Here is a 15,336-nt window from a genome sequence, read left to right on the forward strand (position 1 = left end):
CTGGTGGCTGTGGAGATGGAAAGAAATGTGTAGACTTGAGAAGTATTTAAAAACTAAAGTCAGCATCGCAAGCTCCTAGACCAAAGGACCTGTTCTCTGCTTCCTATCAAGGCCTGGATAGGACGTAGCACATTGTGCAGGAGTTTGCAAACTGGTGGCCTGTTGGTCCATTTTATTCCACAAATATCTTTTGTTTAGCCTGCATTGCTTAAAAAAAAAAACAAAAACAGTTGCACTTTCTAAAAATAGTGATTGTACATAAAAATCAGGATTCCTGTCTGGACAGTGGTGGGGCGGGGCCAGGGGGGTTGTGGGAGGGAGGCTCAGGAGGGAAGGGGATACATGCCTGCATACAACTGACTCACTTTGTTGCAAGCAGAAACTAACAGCATTGTAACACAATTACACTCCAACTGAAAAAAAAAAGGTTGGTGGTGAGGATTCAGATCAACAGGTCGATGCTGGAGGGAGGGCTCAGAGTGAGATGCAGTGCGTTCTGTCCACAGCCTTCACCCGGACCAGTGAGGTTACTAATAAAAATAAGAGAAGGCTGAGGGACAGTTCAGAAATGAACTTAAAATGGGAGTCAAATATTTCTGATGTCCTTTATAAATTTACTTCACAGGAAAACTTTGAAGACAAGGTAGAAAGTTAGCAATAATGTATCCCTCTTCCTCCCCACCATGAAATCTTTGTTTTCTTGTGTTAGGCCTATTTGCTAACCCGCTGACAAAATTCTCAATCCTGGCCGGTTACACGATTCCGTTTCTGGCACATCAGTCAGCTGAGCCTTTGCTGTTAAAACTTCTAAACGGTTCACTTTCAGCCAGCCTCTGCTGGGTCTTCCAAGTGGCCCTCCCGACCCATCCATCCATCTCCCCCTGAGCTCTGGAACAGAAGTCCTTCTATGGACCACCTCTGGATTCCGGCTGCCAATGGTAGGTACCCGCTGGGTTCTGAAGGGAGAGTGAGGTCAGTGACAGTCCACACTTTGTCACCGCAGGGATGTCCTGGGCCAGCTACGCCTCTCGTCAAACGAAGGCAGCCCTGCCCTGGGTCCCACAGTGAAGAGGGTGGCTGCTCCTCCCTCAACACCCGTGGGGACACTACACTCCTCGTGTTTACCCTCCAGCTTTGGAACCAGGCTCAAAGTTTCTCCAACTTTTCCAATTTGAGAGAGAGTGAGAGTGTTGGTTGCTCAGTGTCTGACTCTTGTGACCGCATGGACTGCAGCCCACCAGGCTTCTCTGTTCATGGGATTTCCCAGGCAAGAATACTGGAGTGGGTTGCCATTTCTTTCTTTAGGGGATCTTCCCAACCTGGGGATTGACCCAGGTCTCCTGCCCGGCAGGCAGATTCTTTACCATCTGAGCCACAAGGGAAACTCTAATTTGAGGGTGTTATCTATTTCCTGGTACATTTCTGAGTCTCACACTTGCAATCAAATGCACAGAAGAAAAAATATCCTTGTGACAGTCATTTTCTAGGATTTGAATATACTATTTGAGAAAACTTGCAGCAACTTAAAAGTATGCCTTTAGGTCATGAAGAACTTTAGAATTATATATTCTACCTTTGGGCTTCTTTGATGGCTCAAACAAGAAAGAAAGAATCTGCCTGCAGTGCAGGAGACCCACCTTTAATCTCTAGGTTAGGAAGATCCCCTGGAGAAGAGAATGGCTACCCATCCAGTATTCTTGCCTGGAGAATTCCATGGACAGAGGAGCCCGGCAGGCTACAATCCATGAGGTTGCCAAGAGTGACCGAGTGTCTCACACACACACACACACACTCACACACACACACACACACATACACACACACACACACTCTACCTTTAAGGCTGAACTGTTTCCGAACATTTAACAAAAAAATACATATGCAGTGTTTAGCCTTGAGAATTAAAAAATGACATTCCCTCTAAAACTGGACAGTTAATCTTGGACATCTCATTTTTGCATTATGAGGCCTCCATTGGCGTTTTGGTATATCAGTGCCATCTGCTGGAAAGTTAATATAATTAAGTCTTCTAAATCCCAAACGGGTTATCTTCTGGGGGAGGGCAGTAGGGAGTAAATGTACTCTTTAAGGAAAAAAGCCTTATTTTTAAATACATAGCTGCTTAACTTCCACATCATTATCAATATAAACCGCAGTTAATTATAAATAAAGCCTAAAACGTAATTTAAAAAAAAAAGAACCTAAACATCTCTATTGGTTCATCTCGGTTGTTCTGCTCTATGTATGAAGCTCAACATGCCTCAACTTGTTTCTGCGTCATCTGGACTCTTAAACCAATATATGTAAGAAGTATATATGCTAAGATGTAATATATACTGCACATGTTTAAATAAAGCACACATATGTTTTAGTACACAACAAAGTGTCAGCTGGGAAGTGAGTGAAAAGAGACAGACATACACGGGATGGAAGCAGTGGTTTCATCATCTCAAAGCGGCAACTGAAATAGACACAGATGAACAGCGTGACGCGCGTAACCGTTAGAATCTTCTTGGGAGTAAAAATGGCACAAATATTCTAAATGACAATACAGAAACATGAAAGACTGCTTAACTGATTTTAATAACATGACATGAAGCCCCTACAGTTGATATAACTGTTATGCAAAATACATAGATGAATACTGTCTTCTTTTAAAAATATAAAATAAATAAGCAAGACATGAAAATAGGCAAGTTTCCGTTAAATAAATGAAAAATTTAAAAAAAGTTTTGCTTTCCATTTCATTTGAAGAAGGGAAATTATCATTTTAAACAATATTCAAGTTTATTAAACAAATTAAAAAAAATTTTATAAAATGTTTAACTTTCATCAGCTTCAAGGTTTATGTTACTCCCGAATTTTGCATATAACTGAACTTTCAAATCTGCTAACACCCGCTGAATTGATTCCACTCTGGATTCTAAGGCGTCAATTTCTTCTTGCAAATTTTTCTGCCAAAAAAAAAAAAGATTAGTTTAAATTGATTCTATTCAATTGGATGATTTCTGAGCATCTGTGGATGAAGGATGAAGTAACATCTGGGAAGGATTTTAGGTCAAACACTTCCTAAACTTGGACAGGCAGCTAAATAATACTGATAATTAAATCTAAACCAAAAGTCTGAATGTGGGCATGATCTGTATTTGCTTATTATAGAATAAGTCAGGCTTTTCTCAGTTCTGGCTGACTTAAAAGAACAGAGTAAGATAAAATAAATGATCATATCCCAATAAAGAAAGAATGATATATAAACATTTTAGGTAAACAGTTTACCATGGGCCTGCCTTCTGACACAGCCTCTTTCAACTTCCCACAAAAATAACTATGGAACTAGAGGAAATGATAAAAATTCACACTCCCACCAATAATTAAGAGTAACAACTTATCAAAATCTGGCAGGTTTCCTAACTATGAGGCCCCTGGAGTCAGACTCTGAAAGAGCCGTAATGAGTCTCATTTATGACAGAGAAGCTTTGCCACACAAAATGCATGGAATGTCAGAAATCCCTTCCTGGCCAGGGTCAAAAGGATTTTTCCTAAATATGACAAAGAAAAAATGGAATCACACAAATAATACACATACCCGTTAACATCTGGAATAAAAGAAGAATGTCTAGTATCAGCAATGTTAACATGTTAGAAATCTAGCCAGTGGTTTTCAAAGGGGGGCCCCCAGGTCACCGGGGCGCCCCTCCAGGCCTCACGAATAAGGAATTCTTGGCGCTGGACTCAATAACCTGAATTTTTAACAAGCCCAAATGTTGTCAATGAATCCATATTCTGACCCAGTAATTACACTTCTCTGATTGTTTCCTTAAAGAAACTTCCTAAAGGTGAACAAAGATTTAATAAGAATGTTCACCACAATATTCCTACAGAAAAACAGTGAAAACAAATTACTGTTAGGAGAGGACAGTGAGCTGAATCAAAGTCCTCTAACACGACACTGAACGGCCGTCAAAAGTGATGCTTTTAATGCACATGTGGCCCCAACAGGCTCCTGGAGAAGACCTGCTGGATAAATGAACACTGAGTGGAACAATAAAGTACTCCCACTAGGATGTGAACTGGCCAAAATGTGACGCAAAAATACCCAGAGGAAGAGAACATGAAAGAAATATATGAAACTGTCTGCCACGGACGATTAACTCTGGGTGGTGGGGCTACGAGTGGTCGTCGTTTTCTGTTTTACGATATTCTGTACTTTCTGAAAACTATTAATTTAGGCCACAGCTTCTGGGCTCAGGGATCATCCCCTTTGTCACTCTGGGTGAGTCCCATAACCTAAGACTCTGTTCTTCTTCAACTCTAAACTGGGATTCCCACAAATATGCCACAGAGTCATCCTTGAGATTAAACAAAATCATGTTTACAAGCATTCAGAGAAGACCTCGGACATCGGAAGGATCCATGAAATGTTAGCTAGCATCCCTTCTTTTCCCTACACCTATAATTACACATTCTTTATAATGACATAAAACCCTAATTTAAGAGGTAAACTTCACCCTCCAGGGAGAGATTTCAACATACCTTGGCTTCTTCTAACATTTCTTGTGTTTCTTCTTGAGAATGACTAATGAAAACATCGCCAATCTGATAAGGTATCATTAAGCAGTCGTCATCTGCAAGCATGATGTCCTCACAGGCATCTTCTAAATTCTGGAGTTGTTTCTGTATATCAGAAGTGAGCAGCAATGAAAAATGCACTCAAAATTCTCGAATAGAGGGTAAAACCCACTTGTCATTTGGGACACCCACGCTCTAAGAGACCCTTTCACAAAGGAATTATCACACTAAAATAAGAGGGTCTCACGTTTTTTAGACAGCACTTCCCACAGAAGCACACAGGAGCCCACTGGCACACTGCCCTCTGGACAGCCCCAGACCGCTCCACGGCCCCGGGAGTGCACCGTGGGGGTAGCCACGGCCGCTCGGAAGGTCTCCTACTTCGCTTCTCACCTTGGGAATTCTGCCTTCCACTAGCAGAATAAAAACACGAACACAAACTCACCTTTCTCAGCTCTGCTTGATGCAAGCAAATAATGACATAAATTCCCGTAATCAAAGACACTTGACCTGGCCTTCAGTCCAGGCGAGCTGCCATGAGAAGTGGGCTCTGACATGCAGGCCAGGGGTGGGCAGCGGCCCAGAGTCCCAAGGACTGCGGGGCAGAGTCCTCCCCGAGGAGGGCACCGGCCAGCTCTGTGTCAGCGGTGAAGCAGCAGCCCCATCACCAGCCCAGGCCTCTGCGCCGAGGCTCTGGGAGCTGCTCCTCGACCCTCAGCCAGAGGGCACGCCCCTCAACAATCAGCCCACACCCACCTCCCTCAACTAACATCTTCTGCTTAAACTAACTGGAGTGTATTACATGACGCACAATGGGGAACCCAAGAGCGTTACCGTCACACATGACTGAGTTCAGTTACGAACATCCACGGTGGGAAGAGCTTTCATGTTTCTTAAATAACATCCAGTTTCAATACCTTTTTTACTTCTATTTCTTCCTTCAGCTCTGTGATTCTACTTGTATTCCGTGCAAATTTGTTTATCTTTTGTTGATCCTCAAAAGTAACATTGACATCTTCTGCAGCCTGAGAAAGCATTGAAATGTTTTGTAGAATTAATCTGAATGGAGAGGTTAGAGGTTAGCTTTTAGCATAACTCTGAAACATCTCGATAAACTGCTTGTCCTCAGAGTCCAGGATCACAAGAGGTGGAGACTGTCACAGACACAGACCCTACCGAGCTGAAGGTTCCTCATTAGACCCAGAGCCTCTCCTGACACGCTGCTGCTGCTAAGTCGCTTCAGTGGTGTCCGACTCTGTGCGACCCCATAGACGGCAGCCCACCAGGCTCCCCCGTCCCTGGGATTCTCCAGGCAAGAACACTGGAGTGGGTCGCCATTTCCTTCTCCAATGAATGAAAGTGAAAAGTGAAAGGAAAGTTGCTCAGTCGCGTCCGACTCTTCGCGACCCCATCGCGAAGGGGTGCCATCGCCTTCTCCACCTGATATGCTATGGAATGCCTAATCAGCAAAAACATTTCAAATATAAACAACAATTGAGAATAAATCCTGGATCAAGTTAGTCACCTTTTGACCTGGAGCAGAATTTCTCAAGCTGGAACATTCTTTCATCAAGATAATCCAGGGAGCAAAAGCGATGTGCTAGTTGATTTTGGTAAATGCCTCAGACTAGTTTATTCTCTAAGAGCTAAAACTTGCTCAAGCTTATTGAGGCTATCAGAAGTTTGACCACTTCCATAATTTCTTAGAATTTATTTTTAATTGGAAGATACTTGCTTTATGTTGGCCACCTGATGCGAAGAGCTGACTCAATAGAAAAGACCCTGATGCTGGGAAAGATTGAGGGCAAGAAAAGGGGACAACAGAAGATGACATGGTTCCAACAATCTCAATGGACAAGAGTCTGAGCAAACTCTGGGAGATAGCTGAAGGACAGGGAAGCCTGGCGTGCTGCAGTTCGTGGGGTGGCTTTAGTCGGACACGCTTTAGTGGCTGAACAACTGCTTTACATGGTCGTGCTGCTTTCTGCTGTACAACTTGTATCAGCCCCAAGTATGCAGGGGTCCCTCCCCGTGAACCTCTCCCCCACCTCCCCACCCCGCCTCCAGGCTGTCACAGAGCGCCAGGCTGAGCTCGCTCACTTCCGCAATTTCTAACCCAGCTGGTGCACTGGCAGGAGGCCACGATGCATCTCAGTGACCGCAGCCGCACAGTGAAGGTTTACGTTCGCTTCAGCGTGGCACTTACGTGGCTTCACTGTGAATAAGGTGCTGCTGCTGTTGCTGAGTCGCTTCAGTCGTGTCCCACTCTGTGCGACCCCACAGACGGCAGCCCACCAGGCTCCCCCGTCCCTGGGATTTTCCAGGCAAGAGTACTGGAGTGGGGTGCCATTGCCTTCTCTGTGAATAAGGTGTAATTCACCGTAAAATGAAAAAAACTGAATGCCGAGTTCCAAAGTACAGCAAGGAGAGGTAAGAAAGCCTTCCTCAGTGATCAATGAAAAGAAATAGAGGAAAACAACAGAATGGGAAAGACTAGAGATCTTTTCAAAAAAATGAGAGATACCAAGGGAACATTTCATGCAAAGATGGGCTCAATAAAGAACAGAAATGGTATGGACCTAACAGAAGCAAAAGATATTAAGAGGTGGCAAGAATACACAGAAGAACTACACAAAAAAAATCTTCACGACCCAGATAATCACCATGGTGTGATCACTCACCTATAGCCAGACATCCTGGAATGAGAAGTCAACTGGGCCTTAGAAAGCATCACTACGAACAAAGCTAGTGGAGGTGATAGAATTCCAGTTGAGTTATTTCAAATCCTAAAAGATTATGCTGTCAAAGTGCTGAACTCAATATGGCAGCAAATTTGGAGAACTCAGCCACATGACTGGAAAGGGTCAGTTTTCATTCCAATCTCAAAGAAGTGAAGTGAAGTCACTCAGTCATGTCCAACTTTTGTGACCCCATCAACTGTAGCCTACCAGGCTTCTCCGTCCATGGGATTTTCCAGGCAAGAGTACTGGAGTGGGGTGCCATTTCCTTCTCCAGGCCAATCCTAAAGAAAGGCAATGCCAAAGAATGCACAAACTACCACACAATTGCACTCATCTCACATGCTAGTAAAGTAATGCTCAAAATTCTTCAAGCCAGGCTTCAGCGATATGTGAACCGTGAACCTCCAGATGTTTTAGAAAAGGCAGAGGAACCACAGATCAAATTGCCAACATCTGCGGGATCATGGAAAAAGCAAGAGAGTTCCAGAAAAACATCTATTTCTGCTTTACTGACTATGCCAAAGCCTTTGACTGTGTGGATCACAACAAACTGCGGAAAATTCTTCAAGAGATGGGAATACCAGACCACCTGACCTGCTTCCTGAGAAATCTGTATGCAGGTCAGGAAGCAACAGTTAGAACTGGACACGGAACAACAGACTGGTTCCAAATAGGGAAAGGAATACGTCAAGGCTGTATATTGTCACCCTGCTTATTTAACTTGTATGCAGAGTACATCATGAGAAATGCTGGGCTGGAAGAAGCACAAGCTGGAATCAAGATTGCTGGGAGAAATATCAATAACCTCAGATATGCAGATGATACCACCCTTATGGCAGAAGTGAAGAGGAACTCAAAAGCCTCTTGATGAAAGTGAAAGAGGAGAGTGAAAATGTTGGCTTAAAGCTCAACATTCAGAAAACGAAGATCATGGCATCTGGTCCCATCACTTCATGGGAAATAGATGGGAAAACAGTGGAAACAGTGTCAGACTTTATTTTTTGGGCTCCAAAATCACTGCAGATGGTGACTGCAGCCATGAAATTAAAAGACGCTTACTCCTTGGAAGGAAAGTTATGACCAACCTAGACAGCAAATTAAAAAGCAGAGACATTACTTTGTCAACAAAGGTCCGTCTAGTCAAGGCTATGGTTTTTCCAGTGGTTGAGAGTTGGACTATAAAGAAAGCTGAGTGCCAAAGAATTGATGCTTTTGAACTGTGGTGTTGGAGAAGACTCTTGAGAGTCCCTTGGACTGCAAGGAGATTCAACCAGTGAATCCTAAAGGAAATCAACCCTTAATATTCATTGGAAGGACTGATGCTGAAGCTGAAACTCCAATACTTTGGCCACCTGATGCAAAGAACTGACTCACTGGAAAAGACCCTGATGCTGGGAAAGACTGAAGGTGGGAGGAGAAGGGGACGACAGAGGATGAGATGGTTGGATGGTGTCACCGACTCAACGGACATGAGTCTGAGTAAACTCCAGGAGTTGGTGATGGACAGGGAGGCCTGGCATGCTGCAGTCCATGGGGTTGCAAAGAGTCACAACTGAGCGACTGAACTGAACAGATGTGATTCATGTGGTTAAATCGGTAAATAAAATTAAACAGCTTACATGACAAAGTATGAAATCATATTAGTAACAGCTAACGTTTACTGGAGAAGGAGATGGCATTCTTCTTGCCTGGGAAATCCCATGGATAGAGGAGCCTGGTGAGTCCATGGGGTGGCAGAGTCAGCCAGGACTGAGTGACTGAACAGCAACATGTCCTGAGCGCTCACTGTGTACCAAGGGCTTTCTCAGTACTTGATTAGTGCTGCCGATCCTCCAGTCGGCCTTAGTAACAGGATCATTAGCACCACCATTCTACAGAAAGCGTGGCACAGAGAGGTCCAGGAATCTGCCCAAAGCCACACAGTGAGCAAGCGGCAGGGCTCGGTGTCGACCCCAGCAGTCTGGCTCCAGAGCCGGAGAGACCCGCGAGCACTCAGAAATTAAAGGCAGAAGTGTGTGTATAAGTGTGTGTTTTAAACATGCATCACACGCATCTAGAAGGAGCAGGAAGTCCGTGGCTTTAGAGCTTCAAAGGGAACATGTTTGGTTTTGCTTCCTTCCCCTTTTCACTTGTCTCTCTTTTTTTATTAAATAAAAAGTTTTAATTTTATTTTATATTGGAGGATAGTCAGGTGATTAATGAGGGACCACATATTTTTAAACAATCTGTTAAATAACAGGTTTTTAGTGCTTAGAGTTCCCCTCACTTAACAGACAGGAACCAGGCACATGGCTACACCTTAAAGGAGGAAAGAGACTTGGCTTCAACGAGGACCACTGGGGCTCTGTTTCCAGGAACAGTGATGGTTCACAATAAGCACGCCACACCCTGTCTTTTCACCTGGTCTCTTATGACCAGTGACTTTTATTTCTTTCATTTGACAGGCAACCTGTTGTCTCAAGCAGTAGGGAGCTTAGCGGTCAGGACAGACACGCCGACTCCTAGAACTCAGCCCTCCCCTGACCCAGGCTCCCATCGCCCAGTAAACACGCATCAGCCTCTTCAGAGACCAAGTAGATATCTTGGAAAAAAGTCCTTTACAATGGGATATACATATAGCTTTGAATGTTCAACCTGGTGCATAACTTTTATGAATACGGAGGTTGGGAAACACTGAGCTATACAATATAGAAGGTAAAACGAAGTCCATACACAGATATGTTGGCATTCAAGTCATCTCCCCGCAGAAGAAGTCTCAACTCCGTACCGTATATACAATTAGACAGCCAGAGGGAATTTGCTGTGTGACGCAGGGAGCTCACACCCGGGGCTCTGTGACAACCTAGAGGGGTGGGATGGGATGGGAGGGGGGAAGGAGGTTTCAAGCAGGAGGAGACATGTGTGTACCTGTGGGTGATTCATGTTGATGTATCGCAGAAACCATCACAATATTGTAAAGCAATTATCTTCCAATTAAAAATAAATAAGTTTAAATTAAAAACAAACAAACAAACAAGTTTTAACTCTCTAAGCCAACAGGGAACAGAGAATTCTAGACTCTCCGCTCCTGCTGAATTTAAATACTGAATCTTTAAAAGCCTGAACTTGTATTTACAGATCACCTGTCACGGGAAGGCTTTCACAGGCTAATCCCCGGGAAACCCCGCACAGGGTTCACCTGGAACACAGCTGAGGCTTAACACACTTTCTGAGGCTGCATCTGAAGCAGGTTCGCTCAGACTCACTGACGAGGGCTTTCTGAAAAGCTTCAGAGTCTGGCCACCTGCCTTCTGTCTTCCCAAAGCAGGTGGTTCCTGCTGTAGCCTCACCGAACAGCAGCCCCCAGCACACTGGACCCGAGCGTTCACTTCTGTAACGGTGGCTTTCTCCGTGGGGTTAAGGGCTGAAGCCCGGCTGTGAGGCCAGCACCTGCTGCCTGACCCACGGTGGAAAGAGACAAGTCAGCAGCTTCCCTGACTGCAGCTTCTGTTTTCATCTCACTGATCCAGAATACTCCTTTGCTGCTGGAGGCCCCGTTTTGGCAGGGAGGGAGTAATTCTAAACTGGGAGTGCAGACTGCGAGAGGCCCATGTACTCCCCGGCACCGTGTATGACATGCGGTATGTTATGTGTGCATTCTTGTGGAAGGGTCTTCGTGGCTTTCATCCGTTCTTAAAAGGACTCATGCCCTGAAAGGTTAGGAGAAAAGCCAGATGTAGTTACTACCGTTCACGAAGCCAAAATAACTCAAGGAGGAAGGAGACTTTCCTAGTATTGGAGGCAGCACAGAGTGGCAGAAAGAGCAAGAGTGGATGCAAAACCAACAGACACAAACCATGGGCGCCCTTTTCAGTTCTCTGACGCCACCTCAGCTTTGTCATCTGTAAAATGCCCACCTTCCAGAAGTGCTAATAATGAGCACCTAGCAGAAGGCCTGGGGATGGAGTCACCTGTCCATAAATGACAGCTAACTGCTTTATTTTCTGAACAATGTTTGCCAAAAATCATTACAAAAAACAGACCCAGATCTAGAAGGAAATCCTGCTGGGCCTAAGAGAAATGTGACTGCTCAAGATTTCAGGTGAAAATTAAAATCCCCTTGCACCCTTGCCAGGAGCATCAGCCTCTCCCGGGATCCCGGGAAGAAGGGACCCATCCTCAGTCATGCTCGCACTGAGTCTGGGACCTATCACCAGCAGGCTGAACTCACAGCTCGGCCCCTAGGGTTCTAGAAGTCCTAGAGGGAAACTCTGGCTAATTTTAATCTGCTTTAATTTTTGTTTATTAAAGGTTATCTATCCAGTTTTTAGAATACAAAATTTTGTTTTTTTTTTTTTTCATCTTTCATATGAACAGTCATTAATTAATTCAGCATCTCCTAAGAGCAAGGAGGGCTTCCCTGGAGCCTCAGTGGTAAAGAATCCACCTGCCAAAGCAGACCTGGGTTCCATCCCTGGGTCAGGAAGATCCCCTGGAGTAGGAAATGGCAATCCACTCCGGTATTCTTGCCTGGGAAATCCCATGGGCAGAGGAGCCTGGTGGGCTACAGTCCATGGGGTCTCAAAGAGACGAACATGACTTAGCAACAGGGTAATGTGAGTCCCCCGTTGTGAGTACTGGCAAGCTTACATTCTACTAGAGGAACTAGGTAAAAAGCAAGATTTTTGCTAGACAGTGATACGTGTGATGGTGAAAGCAAAACAGTTTAAGGGGTGGAAGTGTTGGAGGGCTTCTTTGAAATGTCAAAGGTGGCTTCTCTGAGGAGGAGACATTTGTCCTCAGGATGTATAAACAAAAATCAGACTGTAGCCCCCACCCAGGCCAAGAACCAGGTCTGAGAAAGGAGAACTTTGGAGATGTTAAGACCGAATCGTCATCTCATCTTAACTTCTCACCATAAAAAGTCATGACCCAGTGGATGTTACAAATACTCAGTGTAAAGCACTCCAGACTGCAAAGAGCTCTTCTTAAACTCCAAGGGCCGTCCTACGATATTTTGCTCTCACCCATGTGGCACGCATCTGTCTTCTCCGAGAGTCAGCAGAGAGGAAGACGCACATGTCGCTAGCCTCTTAGAAACTGTCCACAGTGCCAGAAACACCTACAGGAAGATACTGCGCCTGTGAGAGCCTTCCTGAGACGAAGAGCCTGTGTGTGGGCTGCCACCTTCCCCTCCAAGAGCCCTCTGCCATCACGGCTCAGTCTGCTCCCGCCCAATGCCCTCCCTCCTGGCCATCCTTTCACTGAATGCACCCAGGCCTCTACAGGAGGCACTCCCAACCTCCTCTTGCCCTCCTCACAGAATCCGACAGACCACATCTTCTCAGGAAAGCCTTCTCTGACCTCAAGACACACCTATTCCAGCCGTCACTTCACAAGCCCCTTTCTTTCATAGTTCTGCTCAGAGTTGCAAATTTAACAGCTTTCTGTGTAACTGCTGATTAACACCTGCTTCTCCCCAAGGGTGTCAGTTCTACAAAGCTACGGGGAAAAGGAGATAAAAACTTCATTACTAGGCCTTCCCAGGTGGCTCATTGGTAAAGAATCGGCCTGCCAATGCAGGAGACACAGGCTCGATCCCTGGTCTAGGAAGATCCCACATGCCTCGAAGCAACTAAGCCCTTTTGCCACAACTTCTGAGCCTGTGCTCTGGAGCCCAGGAGCCAAAACCACTGAGACCACAGGGCGCGACTACTGAAGCCCAACATTCTAGAGCACATGTTCCACAACAAGAAAGAAGCCACGGCAATGAGAAGCCCACGCGCTGCAACAGAGAGCAGCCCCTGTTCTCTGCAACTAGAGAAAAGCCCGCTCAGCAACGAAACCCCCCAGGGCCAACTGAAAAAAGGAACTTCATTACTGCTAATCAGTCTTATCTCTGTCACCTAAAACAGAAACCAGGCCACTGACCACACTCAAAAAGTCTGTTAAATGAATGAAAGGAAAATGCTGTTCATCAGAACTTCTGCGATCAAGCCCAGGGGCTCAAATCATCCTTTGACCATTTCCTCGATATTTGCTTATTTTTGGGGGGGCTTCAGTTTCTACATCTGTCAAGAGAGGGTGAACTGCAACTACCATCTTCCGTGGAGTTAAAGGTCGTAAGTGACAGAGAGCTCAGTATAAACAGGGAACAGGCCAGATGAATCTCGCTCAGCTTCTCAATCACCAAGCCCTAAACTCTACTCTGGAGCCCAACAAGAATTTGTGGATGACAGACCAGTAGAACGAGTGACTCGTCTTGGTTTGCCTGGAGCTGTCCCAGATTCAGCAACCCCTCCGTCTCGGGCAACCCTGAACAGACTGGTCACCCTACACCAAGAGCAGGTGGCTAAAGGTGTGAGGCGGTGTGGAGCCGAAAGCAATCGAAGCACATTACCATGCGGCCTCAGAAGTGGACTGAAGCAAGCAGACAAAACCTACGGAGCCAATGCCTTCAGCAGCGGACTCTCATCAGACACCATGGAAGTTAAACACAGAGACTCTGGAGGCAGAACTTCCATCTTTACTTATTTCAACCCTAACTTTGCGTCTGTGGTTCAGGTTCTTCACTTGGAAAATAAAAACAAACGCAGCATGACCCTAAAAGGAGTAGGAGATTAAAAAAGCGTGTGGAATGTGCTTAGACCGGCGCACAGTACCGCCTCAGTACATCAGATGCTCTCGCTGCCTTGCCCCTCTCCGTGTTCGTTTCTTTCTATGCGGTATCAAGCATAGCGATAAGCCCTGAACAGGCGCTTTGTTTGCTTAGTGGGATAAAAGGTGGGCTTTGGGGAAAGACTAAATTAAACCTGGGCGTGCACTCGGGTTCTGCTTATTAGCTGAGTCACCGGGAAGCCGCTGACGGCTCTGTTTCTCCGTCCGTCCCCGGCTAGACTGGAGGGAGCAGAGGGGACACGCGGGCGGCCCGGCCTGCGGGGCGAGGACGGGCGCCAGGGCTGCGGGCTCCGGCCCTGCGCGCCGACCGGCCCTGGGCCTCGGCTCCCCGGGCGACGGCGGACGACGGCGGCCCCGCGTGAAGCCGCAAGGGTTGGCTGCACGCCGGCCGCAGTCGGCCCCGCCGGCCACAGCCCGAGGCGGGGCCCCGGCCTCTCCAGGGCCCTCGGCGCCGTCGGGCGGACCCTGCTCCTCCAGGGCGGGCGGCCGGGCCTGGGGACCCCGCGGCGCAGGGAGCCGCCCCGGCCGCCGAGCCCCCAACCCGGCTGCCTGCGCCGGCCCTCCACTTCGACCCCCGGCCCCGGCCGCCCGCCGAGCCCCTGCTTGTCCCCCGGCCGCCCGCCCGCCCGCCCGCCGATCCCCCGCCCGCCCCCCGGCCCCGGCCGCCCGCCCGCCGAGCCCCGGCTTCCCGACCTCCCCTGGCCCCGGGCCCCCGGCCGCCAGCCCGCCGAGGCCCCCGGCCCCCGCCCCCGGTCGCCCCCGGTCGCCCCCGGCCCCCGCCGCCCGCCGAGCCCTCTCACCGCCTTCTTCATGGTGGCCGCCATCTTGGGACTGCGCTACGGCGCGAGGCGGGGAGGGCGGCCGAGTGGACCCGCGGCCCCGCGCCCGCCCTCGCTCGCCCTCGGCCCGGACCCGCGGCGGACGCAGCGCCGGCTCCACATCCCCCCGCGCGGGCCTCCGGCCGGCGGCTCCTCGCGCCCGGGCTCGGGGGGACCTGCAGCCGGGAAGGACTTGGTACGCGCCAATTAAAGGGGCAGGCACGCCTGTGGGCCGACAGAAACCGCGGGCGGCGCGGCTGCGGCGCGGGCGGCGGGCAGCAGAGGGCGGCGGGCAGCAGGGGGCCGGCGGGCAGCAGGGGGCCGGCGGGCAGCAGGGGGCGGCGGGCAGCAGGGGGCGGCGGGCAGCAGGGGGCCGGCGGGCAGCAGGGGGCGGCGGGCAGCAGGGGCCGGCGGGCAGCAGGGGGCGGCGGGCGCGGGTCCGGGAGACCGGCCTCCCGGACGCGCAGAGCCGCGGGGCCGCCTCCCTGACGAGCGCGGGGCGACGCGCGGGAAGGGGCCTGCCCTGCCGGGCTTCATTCATTCTGCGCTTA

The 15,336-nt window shown here is 48.3% G+C and overlaps 1 protein-coding gene across 2 annotated transcripts; it reads right to left on the reverse strand.

Annotated features, from left to right (window-relative positions):
* Nucleotides 1-2,564: 2,564 nt before the first annotated feature.
* On the reverse strand, nt 2,565-15,000 carry PFDN4 (prefoldin subunit 4). 2 transcript variants are annotated; one of them, XM_086331260.1, is made up of 4 exons: nt 14,768-15,000; nt 5,487-5,594; nt 4,534-4,674; nt 2,565-2,954 (listed from the first exon to the last, which is right to left on the reverse strand). In XM_086331260.1, the coding sequence occupies exons 1-4, from the start codon at nt 14,789-14,791 to the stop codon at nt 2,823-2,825; spliced, it is 405 nt and encodes a 134-aa protein (XP_086187386.1). In that variant the 5' UTR covers nt 14,792-15,000; the 3' UTR covers nt 2,565-2,822. The 2 variants fall into 2 exon arrangements, with proteins under 2 accessions (XP_086187386.1, XP_086187385.1); XM_086331259.1 differs by lacking the exon at nt 14,768-15,000 and adding an exon at nt 12,317-12,495.
* Between the last annotated feature and the right edge of the window lie 336 nt (nt 15,001-15,336).

Source organism: Bos grunniens, chromosome 13 (genome assembly GCF_055505025.1).
Source record: "Bos grunniens cultivar Pamir isolate PY7600 chromosome 13, Bosgru_T2T1.0, whole genome shotgun sequence".
In the NCBI taxonomy this organism is placed as follows: Eukaryota; Metazoa; Chordata; class Mammalia; order Artiodactyla; family Bovidae; genus Bos; species Bos grunniens.